The sequence below is a fragment of the Thermobia domestica genome, chromosome 7, assembly GCF_964235325.1.
Source record: "Thermobia domestica chromosome 7, izTheDome1.hap1.1, whole genome shotgun sequence".
Taxonomy (NCBI): Eukaryota; Metazoa; Arthropoda; class Insecta; order Zygentoma; family Lepismatidae; genus Thermobia; species Thermobia domestica.
In genome coordinates, this window is record NC_137460.1 from 12080748 (window position 1) to 12102816 (window position 22069).

At 37.1% G+C, this 22069-nt stretch overlaps 1 protein-coding gene across 1 annotated transcript in view; it reads right to left on the reverse strand.

Moving 5' to 3' along the window:
* The window catches only part of LOC145689856 (carboxypeptidase B-like), a 67059-nt gene extending 46372 nt beyond the window's left edge, over nucleotides 1-20687 (reverse strand). The window contains exon 1 of the mRNA XM_081764121.1: nucleotides 20557-20687. Coding sequence (XP_081620247.1) covers nucleotides 20557-20636 — 80 coding nt within the window. The 5' untranslated portion in view covers nucleotides 20637-20687. The remainder of the gene's footprint in view (nucleotides 1-20556) is intronic.
* Between the last annotated feature and the right edge of the window lie 1382 nt (nucleotides 20688-22069).

Below are 22069 nucleotides of genomic sequence, written 5' to 3' on the forward strand. Positions count from 1 at the left end.
TAATGGACCCTATGTCCCTGCAGGTGGGTACCTACCTACCAGTGGCGGATCCAGGGGGGAACGATCGGGGCAATCGCCCCACCCCCAGAAGAAGAAACTTTCTTATTTTAAATATATAAATAAAACCCATCCCAAGTAGCTCTAAGTAGCAGTATAGGCCTAACCCCCCCCCTTAGAAGTCGGTCCTGGATCCGCCCCTGCTAAATACCTGGAAAGCTTTACACTTTTACCTCTAGTTGGAACCAAATTAAAGAAATATGGATATTCTTTGAGTCAATTCAGATCTTTACTTACAGCCAAAGTATTAGGATTTTCTTATGTACGGTTCCTAGAATGTAGCCTCCTGAATAAAGGTAAGTGGACATTAAAAAAAAAAAAATGTATATTTAAATGAAACTTTCGACAGAAGAAAACAATAAGGTACTTTTCTACTGTATGCATGCAGTATGTTCTCTCTCTCTCTCTCTTTCGTTACGTACCAAGCATGTCCCGATGTTTCACTTTGAACAGCTGCCAACCTTAGTTTGATGTAACATTAAGAAAAGGATTGTTTTGTATGGTTAACAAGGTTGAATAACAAATACATTAGCTACACGCTGTTAATTAGGTTTTGTGATCAAAAAGAAAGTTTTTGAACCTCGCGTTTTCGTATTCTTACTTCTCTTCGGCCTAGTGAGACTTGCGAAACAAAATTATGTCCGCCATTATGTTACTACACGAAAATACCTAGATATTCTCTTCCATTTATTCGTCGTTTGATATAATTTATTTCTTAAAGAGTACTTTTCTGGGATTATATTTGGTTACAAGGGAAAGGGAAAAATAGAAAGTTAATGAAATTAAAAAAAAACAAAAACTACCGCGTCTCTAGGTTGTATGGTTAGCACACACACTCCTCGAGAGTAGCAGATCTGGGTTCGTTCCCTGGTAGGAGTTCATATGATTCGGTCTTCACGTTATTGCATGTTGCAAAGGGCATGTCCTATGGTGGAGTGTTTGACCCTTAACATGTTTCTTTTATCAAGGAAATTTAAACTCTCTACTACGTAACCACTGCTTTAGCGCTTTTCATATGAGCAACACGGTTCGTACATAATTTTCTTTAGAATAATAATAATAATAATAATAATAATAATAATAATAATAATAATAATAATAATAATAATAATAATAAACTTTCAAATGTTACCCTACACATGCGCGCTTGGTATGTGTGGGGAAAGAAAAATTGAGATAATTCGATAATTTTCTCTCCAAACAAATCCCGTTTGGAAATTTTTGCATCCCCTGGAGCAGCCCGAGCTAAGAGTACATGAACGTAATGTATATACCTTTAAAAAAGTATCACTAATGTGTGTGCCAAATTATATTTCCTTCATATCTTCAAGAGGTGCGAAGGAAAATATATTTCACTGTTCTGTTTGACAATATAAAATTTCATAGGACAGATCAAAAATACATAAAATATAGACTTTCAGATACCTACTTATTGCTGCAGGAGCATTCACACAAGCATATTAAACAACCTACACAGTTAATTACCTTTCGCTTAATACAAACCAATACTAGGTTCTCAAAAAGACACTCGCTAGCACTGAAATACAAGTCTTGTTTGAAGCAGAATCAAACGTGGAATTAAAATTTTCTGAATATAGGGATGAAAGATGAAGTAGTAGGATGCTACAAAGGTACACTCATGTCCAAAATGATTGTCGCATATCTATAACTGTCTTCTTGTAAGGATATAATTTGCTAATGATTTTGCAGGATACTTTTAATACTGATACTATGTGAATAATCGAGAAACTATATTTGTGGTAAATTTCATAGGAAAAGAATTATAAATACGAAAATTAGAATGAGTAAAACAAAATGTTGCTAAATGAACAAGAAAGTTTTATTTTCGTTTTATTGTTCTTATTTACTGCTCTTTTGACATGAAATTTGCCACATACATGTCTTTGCCGATTATACGCATACTAACATAATAAGAAATACCGAGCGAATTCGTTATCAAATTATATTCTTACAACAACATATTTGTAGACATGCGACAATAATTTTGGACATGAGTGTACATGGGCAGGTCATGTAGCCAGGATGGAAGAAAGTAGAAATGATTTCAAAGTCTTAACTGGAAGTCCAATCGGAAAACGGGCATTAGAAAGACCTAGGAGCAGATGGGAGGACAATATTAAGATGGATCTCGCAGAAATAGAAATACAAAGTAGAAACTGGATCTAGTTGGCTAAGAATAGAAGTTAAGAGAGAGCTTTCGTGAACGCGGCATTGAACCTCCGGGTTCCAGAGACGATGGAGTTAGTTAAACGGCGTGACAAACATCTTGGCATTTGAAGGCGGGGCTTCAAGTTCCCTTTAAATGCTGCTAGCAAATGAGAGGCCAGAGGTATTGCCACGTTTATTTTGCACACATCCACGTCTATCTCCTGTCACCTGATCGCGCTGTAGTTTGTCTGCTTACCCATAGATACACTCCTTTACTACTTGGCAACGTCACGCCAGAGCTTGAGTTGTATTCTTTTAGCTGAAATGCCAAGATGTTTGTCACAGGTCTTAGTTAGTTATGTAGATCGGATCCATCATATCTTTCTCCAGAGAGGCGAAACCACCATTGCGGATTGTGCTGGACTCCATGAAGAGCACCGCAACTTTGTTCGTAAACATATCAGAAATGTTCAAAAGAAATGGTTTCCTCATTTTGCATGACGATGCACTACAAATGTTGCTCAAAGGATGTTGAAGGGTGTCCATGAGTTGTAGTATTAAACCCTTTGTCATCCACAGTTTTCTCTTTATGTCTCTCATACCAACTACCTCGAACACTTCTTGTGAGGGAAATCATTCCCTGGTGATCGGCCAGTGCAACGAGCAAGTGGTTTCTTCGCATCACAGACTCCAGGGTTTTTCGCCACAGAACCCAATCATTGGGAGAGCGATGACAAAAATGACGTTACAGACGGTGTAGTTTCCATATTAAGAAAAAAACTGTATCTTGAAAACGAAGCACTTGGGGCGGACATTTCATTCGAAGACATGACAATCAAAATTGGAAAGACGGGAGTGCTAGTAAGTCGCGAACATAGACGACCCGCTCGGGAGGGCAATACTCCCGGAAGTACGTTTTTTCTCGCGCTACCCTAGCCAGCTGTTTTACGCGCTACACTAACCAGTTGTTTTAAGGTCACAAAATTTGTATCATGGGGGTCAAGGTGGAACAAAATGAGTCCTGAGGCGCTTCTAACCCATTCCTACTCCTCTTCCTCCTCCCACTATTACTATTAATACTACTTATCTGCACAAAAGTAAGTAAATCCCTTTTTAGTATTATTTTCATCTTATTTTAATGAAAAAAGTTTTATGAAAATTTAAAATATAAAAAACTTTCCTTGGGCCGGGTTTGAACCCAGGCCAAAAGCAATTTGCATTACTAGCCCGTAGAGCTAACAGAAGCCACGAGGGTCGACAGCAGCCAGAATTTGATTTCTGCTATATGAAAGCTACGTGGCAAAAAAACGAATAACGGCAACCAATCAGAACCGTGTATTTCGTTCCTACTTCTGGGTGCATTACTCTCCCGAGCTAGTCCTGAACATAGTGCAACGGGAATGAAGAAGAAAGTGTTGAGCTTAGAAACTAATGTCGAAAGGGAATAAACGTTTCTTCAGAAAGAATTTTGCAGTTGTCAGAAGTAAAGAGGCCATATGACCACCTAGTTCCACCAATGTTGCTAAGTATAGAAACATGATCTTCCATTTCTTTTCATGCAAGATGTTTCCATACCTTCCTTATCCTTGATTTACTTATTCTTTAAGCTTCTCTTTAATAATTTAGACAAAATTATTTTTTCTCTTTTATTATAATGTTAATAATAAAGAAATCAACAACAATTCTTAAGTTCCATAGGTAGCATATTTCTTTGGAACCCACCGGAAGAACTAATAGAAGTACAGAATGCTTCACCGATTGTTGACCCTAGTAGCAGAGACAACTTGCAAATAGCTTGCTGTAAGCTTGAATTGCAAGTCGGTCAAGCTTGCATCCAGCTTGATTGGAAAATGTGCAAGCTTGCCGCAAGTGGGATTCCAGTAACGAAGTTACATGGGGCAACCTTGCATTCAGTGTTTCATTCAAGCTTGATGAAAGCGTTTTGCAAGTCAAGTCAAGTCAATAGCTAATGAACGGCCAGTGATGCTATGACGCTCTGCGAAGATTCTAAAGCATCGCTTGTAAGTATAACAAAAGGCAGATTGTATGAAAGCACTCGTTGAAGATGCAAGCGTAGAAAGTCAAAAGCCAAGCATGCGCCAACTGGCCGCAAGCTTTCTTGCTACTAGGGGAGATTTGAGTCAGTGATTGACAGTAGAGTTGATCTTAGCGCGAATCATATTTAGTTCATGAAAAGCAGCTTAAATTTAGTTGTAAACAGTGACACATGGATTAGTACAGTCACCGACAAAAAATCTTTCCGATTGGTAAAATTTATTTTTGGAATAACGGTGGTATGGTTGGAACGTACAGAAAATTCTATTCTTTTTTAAATTTACTGAAAACTGTACTCAAATTGTCCTTCCATTCTGAAGTTATTTACGAAACTAATTTCAGCAAATGGAAGGAAATTTTGTCCCTGACTGTACATTTCGGGAGGTTTCCTTTCTTAATTTGAAGCGATATAAAGAATTAAATTTTACCCTTGTAACTTTCCTCAAGAGCTGCCACTTACGGAACAAGGAAAATAAGTTGATGTTATTCCGGGAGCACCAAACTCGTAATCCCCGTTATATTGCATCTTTGATACTTTCTCCTGAGCTATTTTGCAATACACCAAACGTGTTAATATTCGATAATCCGTGTTAATATTTGATAATCCATTTCACTGATTACATGCATGTTATGTGGGAATGGTGTTTTCCTTTTGATAATCTCTTCTGCATATCACATTGGCCTGTTTATCTTATTAAACTCATTCATCAAGCACGAACGTTTGGTATTTACTTTACGTGCATACCGCGTGATAGCTCCCTACTTCCTTGTGCTATCAAATTTTACGAATTGCGTACATATGAATTACATTTATGCATATACACGACCATTAAGAATAGTTTTCTAATAATCATCGTAAGATTGAAAGAACTGGCGTCTCTCTAAACTTCGTTCTACTACGAGTCATTACCTCAGGAAGGAGTCGTGCATGCAGGGCCGTGCCGTGGGGGGGGGCGACGGCCCCGGGCGCCGAAGTAAGGGGGCGAAAAATTCGGGAGGAAAAAGGGAAAAAAGATAGGAAAAATTGCTTGGCATATATGTATGGGGGCGGCGTCGTATACTCTCGCCCCGAGCGCTGATTATCCACGGCACAGCCCTGCGTGCATGTAACCATTTCTCTTAAAATTTTTACCCGCGAATATAATGCATATCAAATCAGGATAAGTCCCCGCTCTTCGCACAAGGAAAGTATAAATATTAACAATGGAAGTTCGGGAGAAAGCATTCGCTTGCAGAGAAACTAAGCATGCCATTTGAAAGACCAATTCATGCTGATTACAACAAACTAATAAAATTCCTATACCGTTGAGAACATTTCGAGAGATTCCACTTGGAAGTTGGGCCGCGGTGGCTCAGTGGTAGAGCGTTCACCTCTGGTGCTTGGGGTCCCGGGTTCGATCCCAGCCCCCGCCAAGTGAACTTTGTGGTGGACAAACACCGTGTCCGTGGGTTTGCTCGGGGTTCTCGCGTTTCTTCCCACTTTCTTCATTCTACCATTTCATTCATTACTCATCATCACCGTCTCCTTTGGCCTAACCGGTATAACCAGGGGACGTAAAACACAGAGATTTCATTTTTTTCCACTTGGAAATTCATATGAAAAAATGAATATATACGCATTTAAGCGCGTTAAGTACAACATTATTAGCAACGAATATTGATATACGAATTGATATCTATCGGAGGTGACAGAAAAAACTGTTTTGCATTAACTAACGGGTTTATTAGTTAAAATATTAGTCATTATACTGTCCACAATAATGATAGGTTAGAGAAATTTGATCACTGTGATGAAAATTGATCACTGTTGTTCTGTTCTATGAAGAAATGATGCAGGCAAAAGACTTCCTTGTACCATGAACATTTTATATTTGCAATTGCACCCGTCAATGGAAGAGTCCGCATAACTAAAGCGAAAAACAAATTCGACAGGTGATTCAAAAGGTATATAATTTGTTCTGTAACCTGGCTTGTGGAACGCGAAAAGTGAAACAATCTAATGTATCGCGGTGATCGGAACTGATTCATTAGCATGGACACGAACTTTATTTTATTGTTTCTTGGTACCTCATAACGTCCGGATGAAGAAGTTTCATACTATATACAAATCTTCTGGCATTATCTTTGATTGGTCGGAATCCAAAACACATCAAATGGTTGTACAAATCGTGTGCAGTTCTTTGGTATATTACGTCAACCAACTTTGAATGGACAATTTCTCTATGAATGGCCCCAGTGATCAAGCAGTTGCAAATTCAGGCTTCGCCATGCGGGAGAATACTTCAGTTATATACTTCTCATATCCTTATATCATCCTGCATTAACATTGAATCTCTCGAACAGTTCTCAACGTACATGAATTTTATTAGCTTGTAGTAATCAGCATAAATTGGTCCTTTAAATAGTATGGTTAGTTTGTCTACAGGCAAGTGTTTTCTCCCGAACTTCCCTCGTAAATTTCGGCTGCAGGGAAACAAACTGAATCCCACGTGATTTTCATATATTTTGTATATTAGACCACAAGGAACAAGAATCTGAAGGAATTTTAACGATCCGACTTTCGTAACTCGAGATATCCGAACATAAGTGACCAGGGAAGCAAACTGAACTCCATCTGATTTTCATATATTTTGTCAGGTGCGGTCCAGCCCTCCAAAATTTACCATTTCTTCCCTAAAATTTACCAATCTTTCCCCCAGATTTACCCATTCTCCCTCAAATTTATCACTCTTGCTCCAAACCTACTATTCTACCATAAATTTTCCACTCATTCCCCGAAATTTACCAGTTTCCCTACAAATTTACCATTTCCCCAAAAGTTTACTATTCTTCCCCAGATTTATTGTTCCCCCCTAAATTTTACAATTCTTCTCCCGTACCTAGTATTGTCCCCTAAATTTGCCACTCTTTCCCTGAAATTTACAATTCTCCCTCCAAAATTTAATATTTTCCCCAAAATGTACCATTCTTTCCCCCAGATTTAACATTTCTCCCTCCAATTTACCATTCATCCTCCATATCTACTATCATTCCCTAAATTTTCCAATCTTTTCCCCAAATTTATCATTCTCCCTGCAAAGTCTATCATTCTTTCCCCCAGATTTACCATTCCCCCCTCAAATTTACCATTCTTCCTCGATATATATTATTATTCCCTAAATTTAGCACTCTTTTCCTCAAATTTACTATTTCCCCCAAAATTTACCATTCTCTCAGCAAAATTTACCAGCTTTTCCCCAAATTTACTATTTTTCTCCCAAATTTACCATTTTAGCCCTAAAATTTAGTTTTCTTCTTCCTCAAATTTACCATTCTTCCTCCAAAATTTACCATTTCCCTCAAAATTTATCATTCTCTCAGATTTACCATTCACCCTCAAATTTACAATTTTCTCCCAAATTTAGCATTACCTCCCAAAACTTACTATTCTCGCTTAAAATTTACCATACTTTGCCCCATATTTACAATTTTCCACCAAATTTACCATTTCCTCAGCAAAATTTACCATTCTTTCCCCTAGACTTACCATTTTCCTCGCAAATGTTACCATTATTCCTCCCAAATTTACCATTTTACCACCAAAATTTAGTTTTCTTCTTCCTCAAATCTACCACTCTCCCGCTTCTGCAGCAACCACATCCAAATACTATTCATAAGAAACGCAACATTCTGATTGTACATCATCATTATCATGTCTTTCAAAGCCTACGCAGGTTAAGAGGAAGTCACTCGAAAAGCTTATAAGGTGCTTAACGGTGCTTTTGATACCGAATCGAATACAGCTTTATGTCAAGGTCATATTTTAAAATAAATTTCCCCGCTCTTGTCAGTATCCAGATAATCAATCACCATACACTATTTTCCCTATTACATATAACAGATAAGGATTGAGGAAAATATACAGAACAGAAAACCAAACACTTGGATAGTGTTTACAAATTACCAAACCTAGTAAGGAATTCAATAAAAGGAATTTAAAAAAAAAAAAAAAAAAAAAACTACAAAGGAGAAATTGATGTTCACACTGGACGAGATAAACATTTCAAACGTCATAACTTTCACCAGAAGCGTCGCCAGACCTTTTCAGACGGGATTCAATTCCCCCCTCCCAAAAGAAAAACTTAAGCCTATAATTTGTAGCAGAATGATTATAGTACAATGTAGCAAGTTTACTTGGCCAGAATGCTAATATGCTCCAGCGTCGATTTTGAATTAAAGATATCCAGATCCTGGGGGCTCAAGCAAGCTTTAAGGACGGGCCCCTTCGTCCCAGTCCCCAGAATCGGTTCTCATGATAATATAGCCATGTTTTCTCGGAACTTGTATTTGCCCCAAAAATATGCATTACTTATCAGTTTAGGCAGTGTCATTTGTATCCTACTGATTTTACTGCTGTTGGACACCTAATGTGAAAAACTGCGCATATGATCTAATTACTAAGAAAGCCGCTCGATATCTTTCACTATTGTCAAGTTTCTGGAGCTCAATAAAACCAAGAGTGAGACAAAAATAAAAATAAAAAGTTGTCCATTAATAACTTATCTAAAAATCCAGGAAGCATTGGTACTATTTATTGTTAGTAAGTGTATCAACAGATCAGCATCTTTAAGCTTTTCTATTTATATTCAAAAATTTGAAGCCAGTCTTTGATGCAAGCGCTCCCGGGTTTAGTTCCCGGTGGGAACAAGCTGAAACCCGGTGAGGAGAAGCTGAATCGATTAAAAAACAAAAAAGCTTCTCGACATATTTTACCGGTTTTGCTGTATGCAGGAGCGTCATTTCAGATTTTGCTTGGGGGGGGGGGGCAAAACCCCTTGATATAAGTAGAATTTCGCGTTTTTCACTCATTTACTACTACTCTATTGATAAAATCTATATAAATCTCAAACTGGGGGGGCAAATGCCCCTCCCTGCCCCTCCTAAATGACGCCTCCGGCTGTATGGACATCAGTATTGAAAACGGAAGCAGTAGTAAATTTCAACCACTTTGATGTGTGATGTGATTTTGAGTTTAGCGTCCCTTCCAGCAGTGAGGCTACATGAGACGTAGACCTACAGCTTAATATGGGATCTGAAATTACATAAGCGCTCGCCAGGAATCGAATCCGGATTCCCCACACCGAAGGCACGTACGCTAACCGCTACTTCCGGTTCGAACAGAGGATTATCGGAAGAGATGGAACCTATTCCTCGGACGCTGAATCGATTCCAAAGTCAGCTTCTCAAGATCTCTAACCGTTTTGGCTCTGGTAGGGTCTACCTGTTTACAGAAGGACATAGCCGTTCTTATAAGACTTCGGATATTGTGCATAGCGTAGTTTGAAAAATGAAATGAAATCGTCAAGTTTTACGTTCCACGATTATGCTATGTGGGTTAAAGGAGACGGTGATGAAGAGAAGTGAATGAAATGATGGAATGAAAAAACGGGAGAACCCCGAGAAAATCCAAGCATACGGTGTTTGTTTACCACAAAATCCACTTGGCGCGAGCTCGAATCGAACTAGAAACCCCGCACATCAGAGATGAACGCTCTACAACTGATATAGCATACTTTGAGTGTCTAATAACAAGCGCAAAATCCATAGCATAGCTTGCAATTCTATTAAAAATCAGGACTTAAATTTTATACTAAATTTACAAAACCAAAGGAAAGGAGAACAGGTTTCCGATAATAAAGACGAGACGAGACAGAATTTTTCAAGCACTGAAACGAGACGATATTTGTACAAAATTAAAGAGACGAGACAAAAAAAAAAAAACTTATTTCTCGACTAGTGAGGAAAATTAACGAACGCGGAAACATCGAAAATAGTTTTTAAAAAATCTACCTATGCTATGATACCATAAAGCAGCGATCGCCAAACTGTCACTCGCGATCGGGTTCTACCGGGGACATTTTCGGTAGATCGCTTTAATGCTGCGGTCGGCTAAGTAACTTTGATTCCTGCACTGAGCTGACGCTAACGACAGGGGGCGCTGACAACGGCTGCTCGTTTTTCCCGCGCAACTGCCATTGTAAGCCTTATCTTACAGTTGATTGTATACGCGTGGGGTTGTGCACGTTATGTTTTTCGTGTGTATATTAGACATTTGCTATGTTTTTCGTGTGTATATTAGACATTTGCTATGTTTTTCGTGTGCATATTAGACATTTGCTATGTTTTTGTGTGTATATTAGACATTTGCTATGTTTTTCGTGTGTATATTAGACATTTGCTATGTTTCTTTGTATGTATATTAGGCATTTGCTATGTTTTTCGTGTGTATATTAGACATTTGCTATGTTTTTCGTGTGTATATTAGACATTTGCTATGTTTTCGTGTGTATATTAGACATTTGCTAACTTGGATAGTTTAATTTCATATTTAGTAGAAATGTAAGTTTATATGCAGTAAACAAATGTAAGGTTCTTTAAAAATATTTTTGTTTGGTAACTTACAGTAGGATTTTTTTTCGATTATCCGAGGTAGCCAAGAAGCTTCATGATTTTAGCGACCATTGATATAGAAGGATTAAAACCATCAATGGATTTCACCTCAGACCATTTCGACTACACCCACTGGTTTCCACTGAGCCACTGAGCCCCCGGTACGAAAAAAAAAATGAGAGAAGGACAAATGTCTTATAAAATACAGTACACTCCCGATTATCCGAGGTAATCGGGATAGAGACTACCTCGGATAACGAAAACCTGGGATAATACGGAGGTGAAATGCACTTTGAGGTCTTTTATAAGTGGATCTTTCTAAACAAGTAAAATATTTTAAAAAATTATCAATACACCGAGTGTTAGATCTATAGGAAAATGATTTTAAATAAAAGGACTTTTAAAGAATCATCGTTTACAGAACAATAGGGTAAAATGAAACTGTTCATGAACACTTAACTTTACTAACACTAAATTGAAATTTAATTACAGGTATTCAAAAAAGTCCTATTACATTGACGTTGAATATAAAAATAATTTTTTATAAGTATTAATCAAGTCGAATAACTGGGGCTCGGTTAACTGAGAGTATACTGTATAATGTCTTTGGTGGAGATGGGGAATCCTCAATATTAAATGAATACTGAATATACAGAGTGTTTCAAAACAACACCGACAACAATTGGGAGGTGATTCCTGAAACCAAAATATGATAAAATGTATAGACCAACCTGGGTGCAGAAATCCGTCATTTCGGAGTTATAGGCTGCCGAAAACATGATCAAAATGAACTTTAAAGGTCCATAGTTCCAAAATTATGTGATCTACCGTAGTCAGGTCAAGACTTCACTTAGGAACTAGTATGTGTCCTATCCTAATACCCATGTTTCAGAATCCTGCAGTACTTCCGCAACAATTTGTATAGAGGTAATTTATGAATACTTCAAATTATATGCCCGTAGCCAAACTCCCTGTATAAAAATTGTTGCGTGAGTACCTTAGGATTTAGAAACATGGATTTTTAAATAGTGCACATTTTATTTCCTAAGTGAATTATTGACCCGTCTACGGTAGATTCCATAGCTTTGGAGCTATAGACCTTTAACATTTATTTTTTCATGTTTTCGGCAGCATATAACTCCGAAAGGAAGCGTTTGTGCACGCAGGTTGGTCACCCTGTATAGATCACACGAAAAGAATAAGTAGAAGTACGCAACCAATTTCAGCGTTACCACTCATCTCCCGTAACTGATAAGTTTATGATGTTATTAAAGTTACTGTATATATATATATATATATATATATATATATATATATATATATATATATATATATATATATATATATATATATACAGTAAAACAAAAAAGTTCCAATAAACCCCATCGTTTACGTGTTATAGGCTGCCAAAAAATTGAAAAAAGGGATTTTAAAGGTCCATAGCTCCAAAACTATGGGACCTACTGTAGTCGAGTCAAGACCACTTAGGAACTAGTATGTGTTCTATTCAAAAATACATGTTTTAGAATCCTAAGGTACTCACGCAACTATTTTTATGGAGGTAGTTGGAGAGTACTTTATATCATAGGCCCGTAGTCAAACTCCCTCTATAAAAATTGTTGTGGAAGCACCTCAGGATCCTGAAACACGCATTTTTTGGATAGGACACATACTAGTTCCTAAGTGAAATCTTGACCCCGACCAAGGTAGGTACCATAGCTTTCAAGCTATGAACCTTTAAAATTCATTTTTTCATGATTTCGGCAGCCTATAACACGTAAACGATGAGGTTTTCGCCCTACGTTTATGGTTGGAACATTTTTTTTTCTGTTTTACTCTCAGGAATCACTCCTCTGCTTTTGTACAACGAATTTAGCGCCATACTATATATATATATATATATATATATATATATATATATATATATATATATATATATATACGTGTGTGTGTGTGTGTATGTATATATGTATGTATGTATATGTATAATTTGATATGATTTTGAACTTAGCGCCCCTTTCAGCACCGAGGCTTTATGAAACGTAGACCTACAGCTTAACGTGGAATCCGATACAACTTCGTGCAACACAAAACTAGAACATATTACGAAACAATAAGAACAAACTGCCCGGGAACACGAACGCATAAGCCACGTGTTTCAATTTCTTGTCCATAAAGAGCCAAGCTACTAGTAGAGCATTAATAGGAAGTGGAATTATTTAAATTGAGTTGTGCTTGTGAAGTTCTTTATTTCTTTGGGATTCGTTTCCCATGTGCGAGGGCCATTCGGAAAGTAACATGCGATTACTTCTTTGCTCTATTTTTCAACATAGTTTCCATAAACATTCAAGCATTTATCACATCTCTGCACTAGCTTAGAAATTCATCAGCATAAAAATCTCCCGCCTCTGCCTTGAGCCAGCCTGTGACCGCATCTTACAGTTTCTCATCATCACCAAAGCGCTGAGATCGAAGCCACTTCTTCATATACATGAAGAGATGATAATACATATGAACTAGTTCTGTATGAGTTCATCAGTGAGCACTGATGGCCTGCCACTCCTCTCTTCAACATGAATGTTTGTTTGTCCACTTTTTAAATGAACGAACCCATTCGCCAAAAACACTTGGTCCATGCACTGCAGAAAGTTCCAGAAGAATAGCTGCTGCCAAATATTGTTTTTCTGTAAGAAAACATATAACAACTCGCACCTAGCACTTGGCGGGGTTTTCTATTGCAGCATAAATTTTGACACGCCACAAAAATGGAACTAGTGATCACACAACCTTTACTCTATCACAGCTGGATGCAGACTGATCTACTGGGCATGTCTGTGCACAGTTGGAAGCGCTGGCCCCACTACTTCAATTGGAAGTTACTTCCCGAACGTGCCTCATATAATTAAACAGTAAGTATACTACAATTAGTGTCTTATGCAGAGATGTTAGTAGAAGGATTTACTCTAAAAAAATAAATCGATATAAATGAAATAAATCGAAATAAATCGATATAAATGAAATAAATCAAAATAAATCGATATAAATGAAATATATCAAAATAAATCGATATAAATGAAATACATCAAAATAAATCGATATAAATGAAATAAATCGAAATAAATCGATATAAATGAAATAAATCAAAATAAATCGATATAACTTAAATGAAATAAATCGAAATAATTTGATATAAATGTAGCATGATGTTGATGATGAATTGATTTAGATGTGAATAATACATTTATAGATCCTCTAGATTTATAGATCCTCGCCCCCCCAAAAAATCGAAGAAAGAAATAATAATAATAATACATTTTATTGTAGAAACATCGGAGAACATCAGATGTATTACAACCGTCAGAAATAAATAAAAATTGAAAATTTTAGGGTTACATAATATAACATACCATAATATAAACAAATTTCACTGCATAACAGACGAAAACATTTTAATTATCAATTTTGAGTCCGAAAGATCCAACACTATATATACAATTATTAATAAGTAATTTCTGCACTTGTCTTTTTTAAAGCCAGAAATGGAAGTTCTCTTAAAAATATAGGAAGAAAATTATAAAATTTAACTGACATATAGTAAAAGGTTTTTTGTGTCTTACTATATTCACATCTAAATAATCCTAAACGGTTCCTATTTCTAGTTTGATATGTATGAGAGTCAAGGGCGCAGATTTCTCTGTAAATTTGGGGGGGGGGGACATTCAGATTCAGAAGGCGAGGATTTTAAGACAAATTGCATTCAAATTATGCTAAATATTGTATATCCACAAGTGCTTTGGGGGCCGTGCTACATGAGCTTTGGGGGCCGTGCTACCCCGGCCCCCAGGATCGGCGCCCTTGTATAAGAGTACCCTAATTCATTGTAAATATGATTGTTTTCCTTAATGTAAAGCAAACATTGATATATGAAAATTGCAGATACTGTCATAATTCCTAATTTAACGGAGCCTGACCTACAAAATGAATTTGTATAGATTAACGTTCCACGATTACGTCATTTACAAAGAAACAGATCATTAATGGAAATGAATGATTGTGAAATTATTTTTTTCTGCTACCGGAAATCGAACCCGACACTATGTGTACTAAAGCCATATATATAGCCTATATTAACCACTAGACTAACGGGAAGAGCTTCCCCAAAATCAACGTGACTGTATAAAAACGCTGCTCACAATCATCAAATTATGCACAGTGAAATAGGGATATTCATGATTATGTTTTAGAGTGCAGAAATCAGATCGGTGATTGGTAATGTCTTTGAGGAAATGGTCAATGAGAAACTACGTCATAAACTTAACATTTTTATCGTGGCGCGCGCGTTTGTAAAGTTATTCATTGTAGCGAAACAATAATCACATTTTCATTTCTCTAAGACCATAAAAAGCAAGATATGTGTCATTTGATAAAGATTTCCAGTTACAAACTATGTTTGAAATGTGTTTTGGTACACGTACTGGAAAGGTAGTTAACTTGCTAGTGCGATGACCGATGAACTATGTGGATATAATACAAGTACAATTAATGAATATAGTGTTGATGGTAAAAGCTTAAATATGTAATTTGGTCAAAGATAATTCCGACTTTATTATCTCTCCTAGAACATCTCTTTGGAAAGTGTCGCAACACAACCGCTGAAATGAAAACCAGGGCCACGCTCACAGGTCCACCGTATCCGGATCTCCCAAAGTTGATGACTACATATATTTGTACACTTGCTTGATAAAACTAATACTTGTTTAGTAGAAAAATGGTTCATGTAGCCTAAAGAAAAAAAAAAATATGAAATTTTTGAGTTTTACGTCCCACGCTTATGCCGGTTAGGCTAAAGGAGACGGTGATTGAGAAATGAATGAAATGGTGGAGTGAAGAAAGTGGAAGGAAACGTGAGAACCCCGAGGAAACCCACGCACACGGTGTTTGTTCACCACAAAGTTCACTTGGCGCGAGCAGGGTTGGAACCCGCGACCCTGTGAACGCTCTACCACTGAGCCACCGCGGCCTGTAGCCTAAAGAGTTTGATCTTAGTACTATCATTTTTGATGAAAATATTAACAATTACAATTAGTTATCTTTTTTTTTTTTTTTTGGGTACATAATAACACAGATTCAATGCTACATAGACGTAGCATCTTCTCTTCAATAATAAAAAAATCTGAGTGCTTGCCTGGTGACAACCATTGATTTGAAGTTATTTAATATATATATACAGGCCCGTATTTATATATTGTGCGCTCCTGTGCTCTAAATAATTTGCCGCCCCCCTCCCCGCACAAACTTATGTTTCAAACAAGGAAACCAGCCATAATTTTGCAAACATACCAGCTCTTGTTGACTACCAGTTTAGTATGACAAGTTACTAAAGTTACAAAGTAACTTTAAATGGCCTAATTCTCTCAATGGTGATTATGATGTGATGTTCTGCCCGAAGGTAACTGTTTGACCCGAAGGTCACTGGGCAAGGTGAGCCCATCGTAGTTTGTCATTGCCTTCCCTGGCATGATGATGACGTTCTAACAACGGGACCTACAGCTTAACTCGGGATCCGAACCGCTTGTGTCCCCACCGGTAATCAAACCCGGGACCCCTTGATTATAAGGCAGCGAGCTTAACCAATCATTTATTGGGTACATATTTTCTCAATACTGGCATGTAATTTATTCATGTAGGTTTTAATTTCTGTCCGAAGAAAATGCATTACATTAATTCTTAAACTGTCTGTCTGTGTGTAGCACTTTTCAACTCGAGAGCCATAATAGAAACATGAAACTTTAATATGTTTTAAAGCTCTCAGAAAAATGATCCAGATGACCTGTTCCAGGCCTTTAGGTCACACCTGGGCTCAGATATGGGACTGCAAAGTCTCCATAAGAATAACATAAGGGCATTTAAAAAAAAAAAAATATCGAAAACGAGCAATATTAGAGTTGAATTCATAGTTTTTGAGGTGGCTGAGATGAATAGTGACAGTTTTAATCCAATTCAACTTCAAGGTCATACTCCACTCTCCAGGTTGGGGGCGAAATTTAGAAACTAATAAAAATGACAGATATTAGAGTTGAATTAATAGTTTTTGAGGTTGCTGAGTTTAATGGTATCAGTTTTCACGATGCTCAAGTTCATCCTCATCCCTTAGGGGAGGAGAGGATGACTTTCAAGCTAATTAGTAACCACTGTAATTAGAGTGAATTAAACACATTAACATATTTCCTCGTGCTTGCGGGCTGCTACTTTTAAATATTACTTTATTGTGAATCTTTAAAAAATCCAAAATTTTGCCGCCCTGTGCTCGAGCACAGAATAGCACTTACCTAAATCCGGGCATATATATATATATATATATATATATATATATATATATATATATATATATATATATATATATATATATATATATATATATATAGTTTTAGACATTACAAAATATGCCTTAAAATGTGTAAAATATGTTTATTTTTAGACTTCCTTTTCCTGTAATTAAAAAAAATCGTATGTTACAACACATAAACATTTGCGTATGAAATGAAATGAAATCTGAGTTTTACGTCCCACGGTTATGCCGGTTAGGCTAAAGGAGACGGTAATGATAAGTAATGAATGAAATGGTGGAATGAAGAAAGTGGGAGAAAACGGGAGAACCCCGAGAAAACCCACGCATACGGTGTTTGTCCACCACAAAGTTCACTTGGTGGGGGCTGGGATCGAACCCGGAACCCCAAGCACCAGAGGTGAACACTCTACCACTGAGCCAACGCGGCCCCCATTTGCGTATGAAGTACTGCTCTGTAACTAAGAGGTCAGAAAATATCAATAAGAGCGGGCTTTGGTATATAAAAAAGTGTGTTTTTAATGATATGGTTAGGGCAGGAAGTGAGAATGATAAAGGGTGATTTCTTTTTTTAACTCACGGATTTCATTTGAGTCTAGAATTTTTAACGGAAGTTTGATTTTCATGCGGTTTGTGGCAAATGATCAAGGAAGGATGGGAGATTTATGGGACTATGTTTACTTGTTTAAATTCATCCCGGTTAATATCGATCAGGCCTCAAGAAAAACAGCAAATTTTAACCAGTGTACCTTACAATAAGAATGAGGTTTTGGATTTTTGAAGCGAAACTGAAGAAAGCAAAGTGTTAGTGAGAATACAAATTAAGTGTTAGTGCTAACACCTATAAATCACATGTTCAATAGCTACAGCCGTTTTCTTGCCACAAATGACGAGGAGATTTCTTGGATGATCTAAGGAGTCGATAATTGACATCTTTCACACCACCCGCCTGCGGGGTCCGATGTTTCCCTGTCTCACTCAGAAGCGGTCCTGTTTCTTACAATTTATTCACTAACGACCACATTATGTTACTGTCTGGGGAAGAATGTGAGGCAAATTTGTTTCTGGGTGCCCTTGGCATAGCAACAACAGATTTCGTTCTCCAAAGTTTTAACGATAAACTTATGTTGTTGCAAAGAGTACACTATTCTCACTGTGTGCTGATCATACTCACACAGTAGCACAGAATTGTACAGCACAATTCCCAATACAGCCGGCCCAGTTTCTTGCTTCTTATCGACTTTAGCAAGGTTGCCATCTAACGAAGAAAAAAAAACACTACATCGCACTTCATTCCAATTGTAAGGTACTCTGTCGAAAATTTGCTGTTTTTCTTGAGGCGTAATCGATATTACCCCGGATGAATTTAAACCAGTAAACATAGTCCCATAAATCTCCCATCCATTCTTGATCATTTGCCACAAACCGCTTGGAAATCGGATCAGTTAGAAAATCTAGATCCAAATGAAATCCATGAGTTTTAAAAGAATCACTCTGTAGAATTCCGCCCTATCTAGCCATATTAGGCCAAACAGTCGAGAATCTGCAGCATTAAGACGATGAAAAATAGCTCGCACTACACAGTGCGTAATATCTCGCAGATAGCATAGACTGGCTCTCTAAATGAAAAATAGCAAAATAAAGTTACTGAAACGACGGCTAAACCGATTATCACGATATCATTATGACAAATTATCAAAATTTGTGTGTAATAAGTTCGTTGAAATCGTAAGATGTAGTAGGTTGACTTGCTTTTGTTTTAATGGTGTTACCTGCTTATGGCTTCAAGAAGAAGAGGACCGTCCATTGTTGCACTAATGTTAAGAGACACTGACAAGGGAAGGCCCGACAAAACCAACCGGGTACCATAACCACGGGCATCTCTGGCGGGGGGACGCGTCCCCCACTATTATGAAGTACAAAATATTCAATATTTTATTCTAATTTAAGTTATTTACTAACGACAGAAATCATATAAATAATAATAATTATATTTATTTGGAATATAATATTCAAGCTGTGAAACGATTGTAAACGAAAAATGAAATGAAATTAAATCTTTGAGTTTTACCTCCCACAGCTATGCCGGTGAGGCTAAAGGAGACGGTGATGATGAGTAATGAATGAAATGATGGAATGAATAAAGTGGGAGGAAACGGGAGAACCTCGAGGAAAGCCACGCACACGGTGTTTGTCCATCACAAAGTTCACTTGGCGGGGGCTGAGATCGAACCCGGGACCCCAAGCACCAGAGGTGAACGCTCTACCACTGAGCCACCGCGGCCCCTACAATCGTAATCGAGTTCTTGATATACCTTAGGGGGTCCGTGAAGGTAAGCAGAAAGGTAACAAATAGAATCGAAGTTAATAAACAGGTTGGGCTAGGTAGTAGCACTTAAATCACTTTCTTTGATGTCTTCCATAAATTTTACATGCCAGAGACGCCAGTGATCATAACTAAATATCTCTATGACCTATGAAACCCGGGGGTTCAATGCATTGTTCACAAAAGCTCTCCACTGACTTCTATCCTTAGCCAACTGGATCCACTTTCTACTTTGTACTCCAATTTCTGCGAGATCCATCTTAATATTGTCTTCCGATTTGCGCCTAGGTCTTCCTAATGGTCGTTTTCCGATTGGATTTCCAGTTAAGACTTTGAAAACGCTCCTACGTTCTTCCATTCTGGCTACATGACCTGCCCACCTGAGCCTCGTAGATTTGATGACCCTCGTAGATTTGATGTTTGCTAAACAGTATAAATTATGTAGTTCTCGTTATGAAGTTTCCGCCATTTTCCATTCCCGTTCCTTAAATCAATTCAAAGAGGCATATTATTATGGTTTGTGCCAAAGGGATCGCGCTTCAACTGTTATATCTTCAAAATAACTCTCCGATTGGATAGCCCCACAAATATTCTCCTATACATGGGTGCTAAACAGATTTTTACGGCAATTGGATCCAAACAATTGCTCGTTTTGAACTACAGGCAAATACTCCCACTCAGGAGTAAAAATGAGAAGGAACGCGGGAAGACGCCGTTACCCCACTTCCAAAAAATTATCTATGGTGCCTCTCCACTTCCTAAAAAAATTACAATGGACAAAGATAGGCATGGGGAACGGGGTGACGTCATGCATCTCCCTAGCTTTTCAGACTCTCTTTTACCACTGCTCCCATCAGGAATCGAACCCAGAACCACGCGCACAATTAGCATGTGCATCAACACAAAGAAGCATAAAATGAATGAAAGAAAGACAATACAGAGAAACAAATATAGCTTACATATGAATGTTATTTTTTGCCCGTAAATTGTAGCATATATATAAACTTAATAAAAAACACAACTTAAAGCCTGTAAATTATCACTTTTCATTCTCAAAATAATGTAAATAAAAATTACAAAAACTATTTGCACTGCAGAAATAGAACCCATATTAAAGAAAAATCTATCTGTCTGAATCTTAAAGAAAAATCATATACAAACAAACTTTACTCACCCTTTGTATGAGACTTGGGCAACTGAAACAGTGATGAAGCTTAAACAACATAGTAACAACAACAATAATAATAGCCTCATGTCTCTCTTTTTTTCTGCTTTTTGACGTTCGTGAAGGTACTTTCTGTTATCGCATTACACAAAGCACTGATGGGTTTTTCTTCCCAGGCATGATATTTATATTTGTAGTGGTTGCATAATCTCTTTCTCTCTCTCTCTTTCTTTTTTATCAAATATGAAAAAAAAATCTCACCCTCCCTGTTTGTACTATGAGAGTATTCACTTCTCACATGATAAAGACCATTATGTATAAAGTTATATCAGTTTTCTTTTTTTACTTTCTTGTTTTCTATTTTACGACCTTAAAAATAGAATTTTTGATTTATTTTCACAGCTGCGATTAAATTTTTTAAAAAAATAATAGACAGACCAGTCTGTGATCTTATCTCATTTTTATAAAAAAAGAAATAATCTATCAGACACTAATCTATAATGATAATCTATAACACTTCATCTAGATATACTAAGAGAAATTATATAAAATTATTGTTTTTTTAAATTGAATTTACAAGAAAATAAATTTGTTCTCTCCCCGCCTCCTCGCCACCAGCAGTGTTGCCACAGTCCTAGCTGTGGAGTGGGCTGAAAAATAGTACCAAATTGAAACAAAAAGGACTGAATTCATTATTTTATACCAGTGTAATACATGGCTCTATAACACGAAACTAAAAGAGGTAAAGTTGTAGAACAGTCCCCCCCTCTCTTCCAAGGATCCAAATCAAGAAAGTGTTGTTTTTAAAAATCACTTTTTAAAAATATTCAAATAGGAGGATCCCGAACTTTTCTCGCACGTAGGAAGTATAACAGAGGCTGCAAATTAAAAGGCAAAACAGTTATCATTTTTGGTTGTAAGGAAACCAAACGATCCTCTATTTCAAAGTGACCAATAAACCAAAACGGTATTATGGCCATTTATGAAAAACATATATAAAACAACGAACAAATCACTTCATCTCCGAGTTCGTGTGTAAACAGTACGTTATAATAAAGTATTAAAATATAAATTATTGCACCTTATTCTCGCTTATTTTATGGCCGAAGGAGGATAATAGACTGTAAGAAGAATATAAGGTAAGTAAACTGACGTTTGTAAAAAATGTGAAACCAGTCCAGGGTCCTAGAACGTCACAGAACGAATGTTCAACAGCATTTTTTTAAGTCCAACACCACTGGGGCAAATCCTAGGGGAATGAGGGGGACATATCCCCTCCAATCTTGGAACTGGGAACTGTCCCTCCAATAATCCGATTTGAAATGTTTTCCTTTGGAGGGGGGAAGATGTGATTTGTGTCCGATTGTCATAAAGGAAAGTGAGATGAAATTGATGTCCCCCCCCCCAGAATAAGCCCCTCAAATCTTCCCGTCTCCTAATGTTGAAGACAACTCTGCTCCCCTGATCCTCCACAGCATTGTTTTTCAACTTCACAAGTATTTTGTACATCACTTAAAAAGGT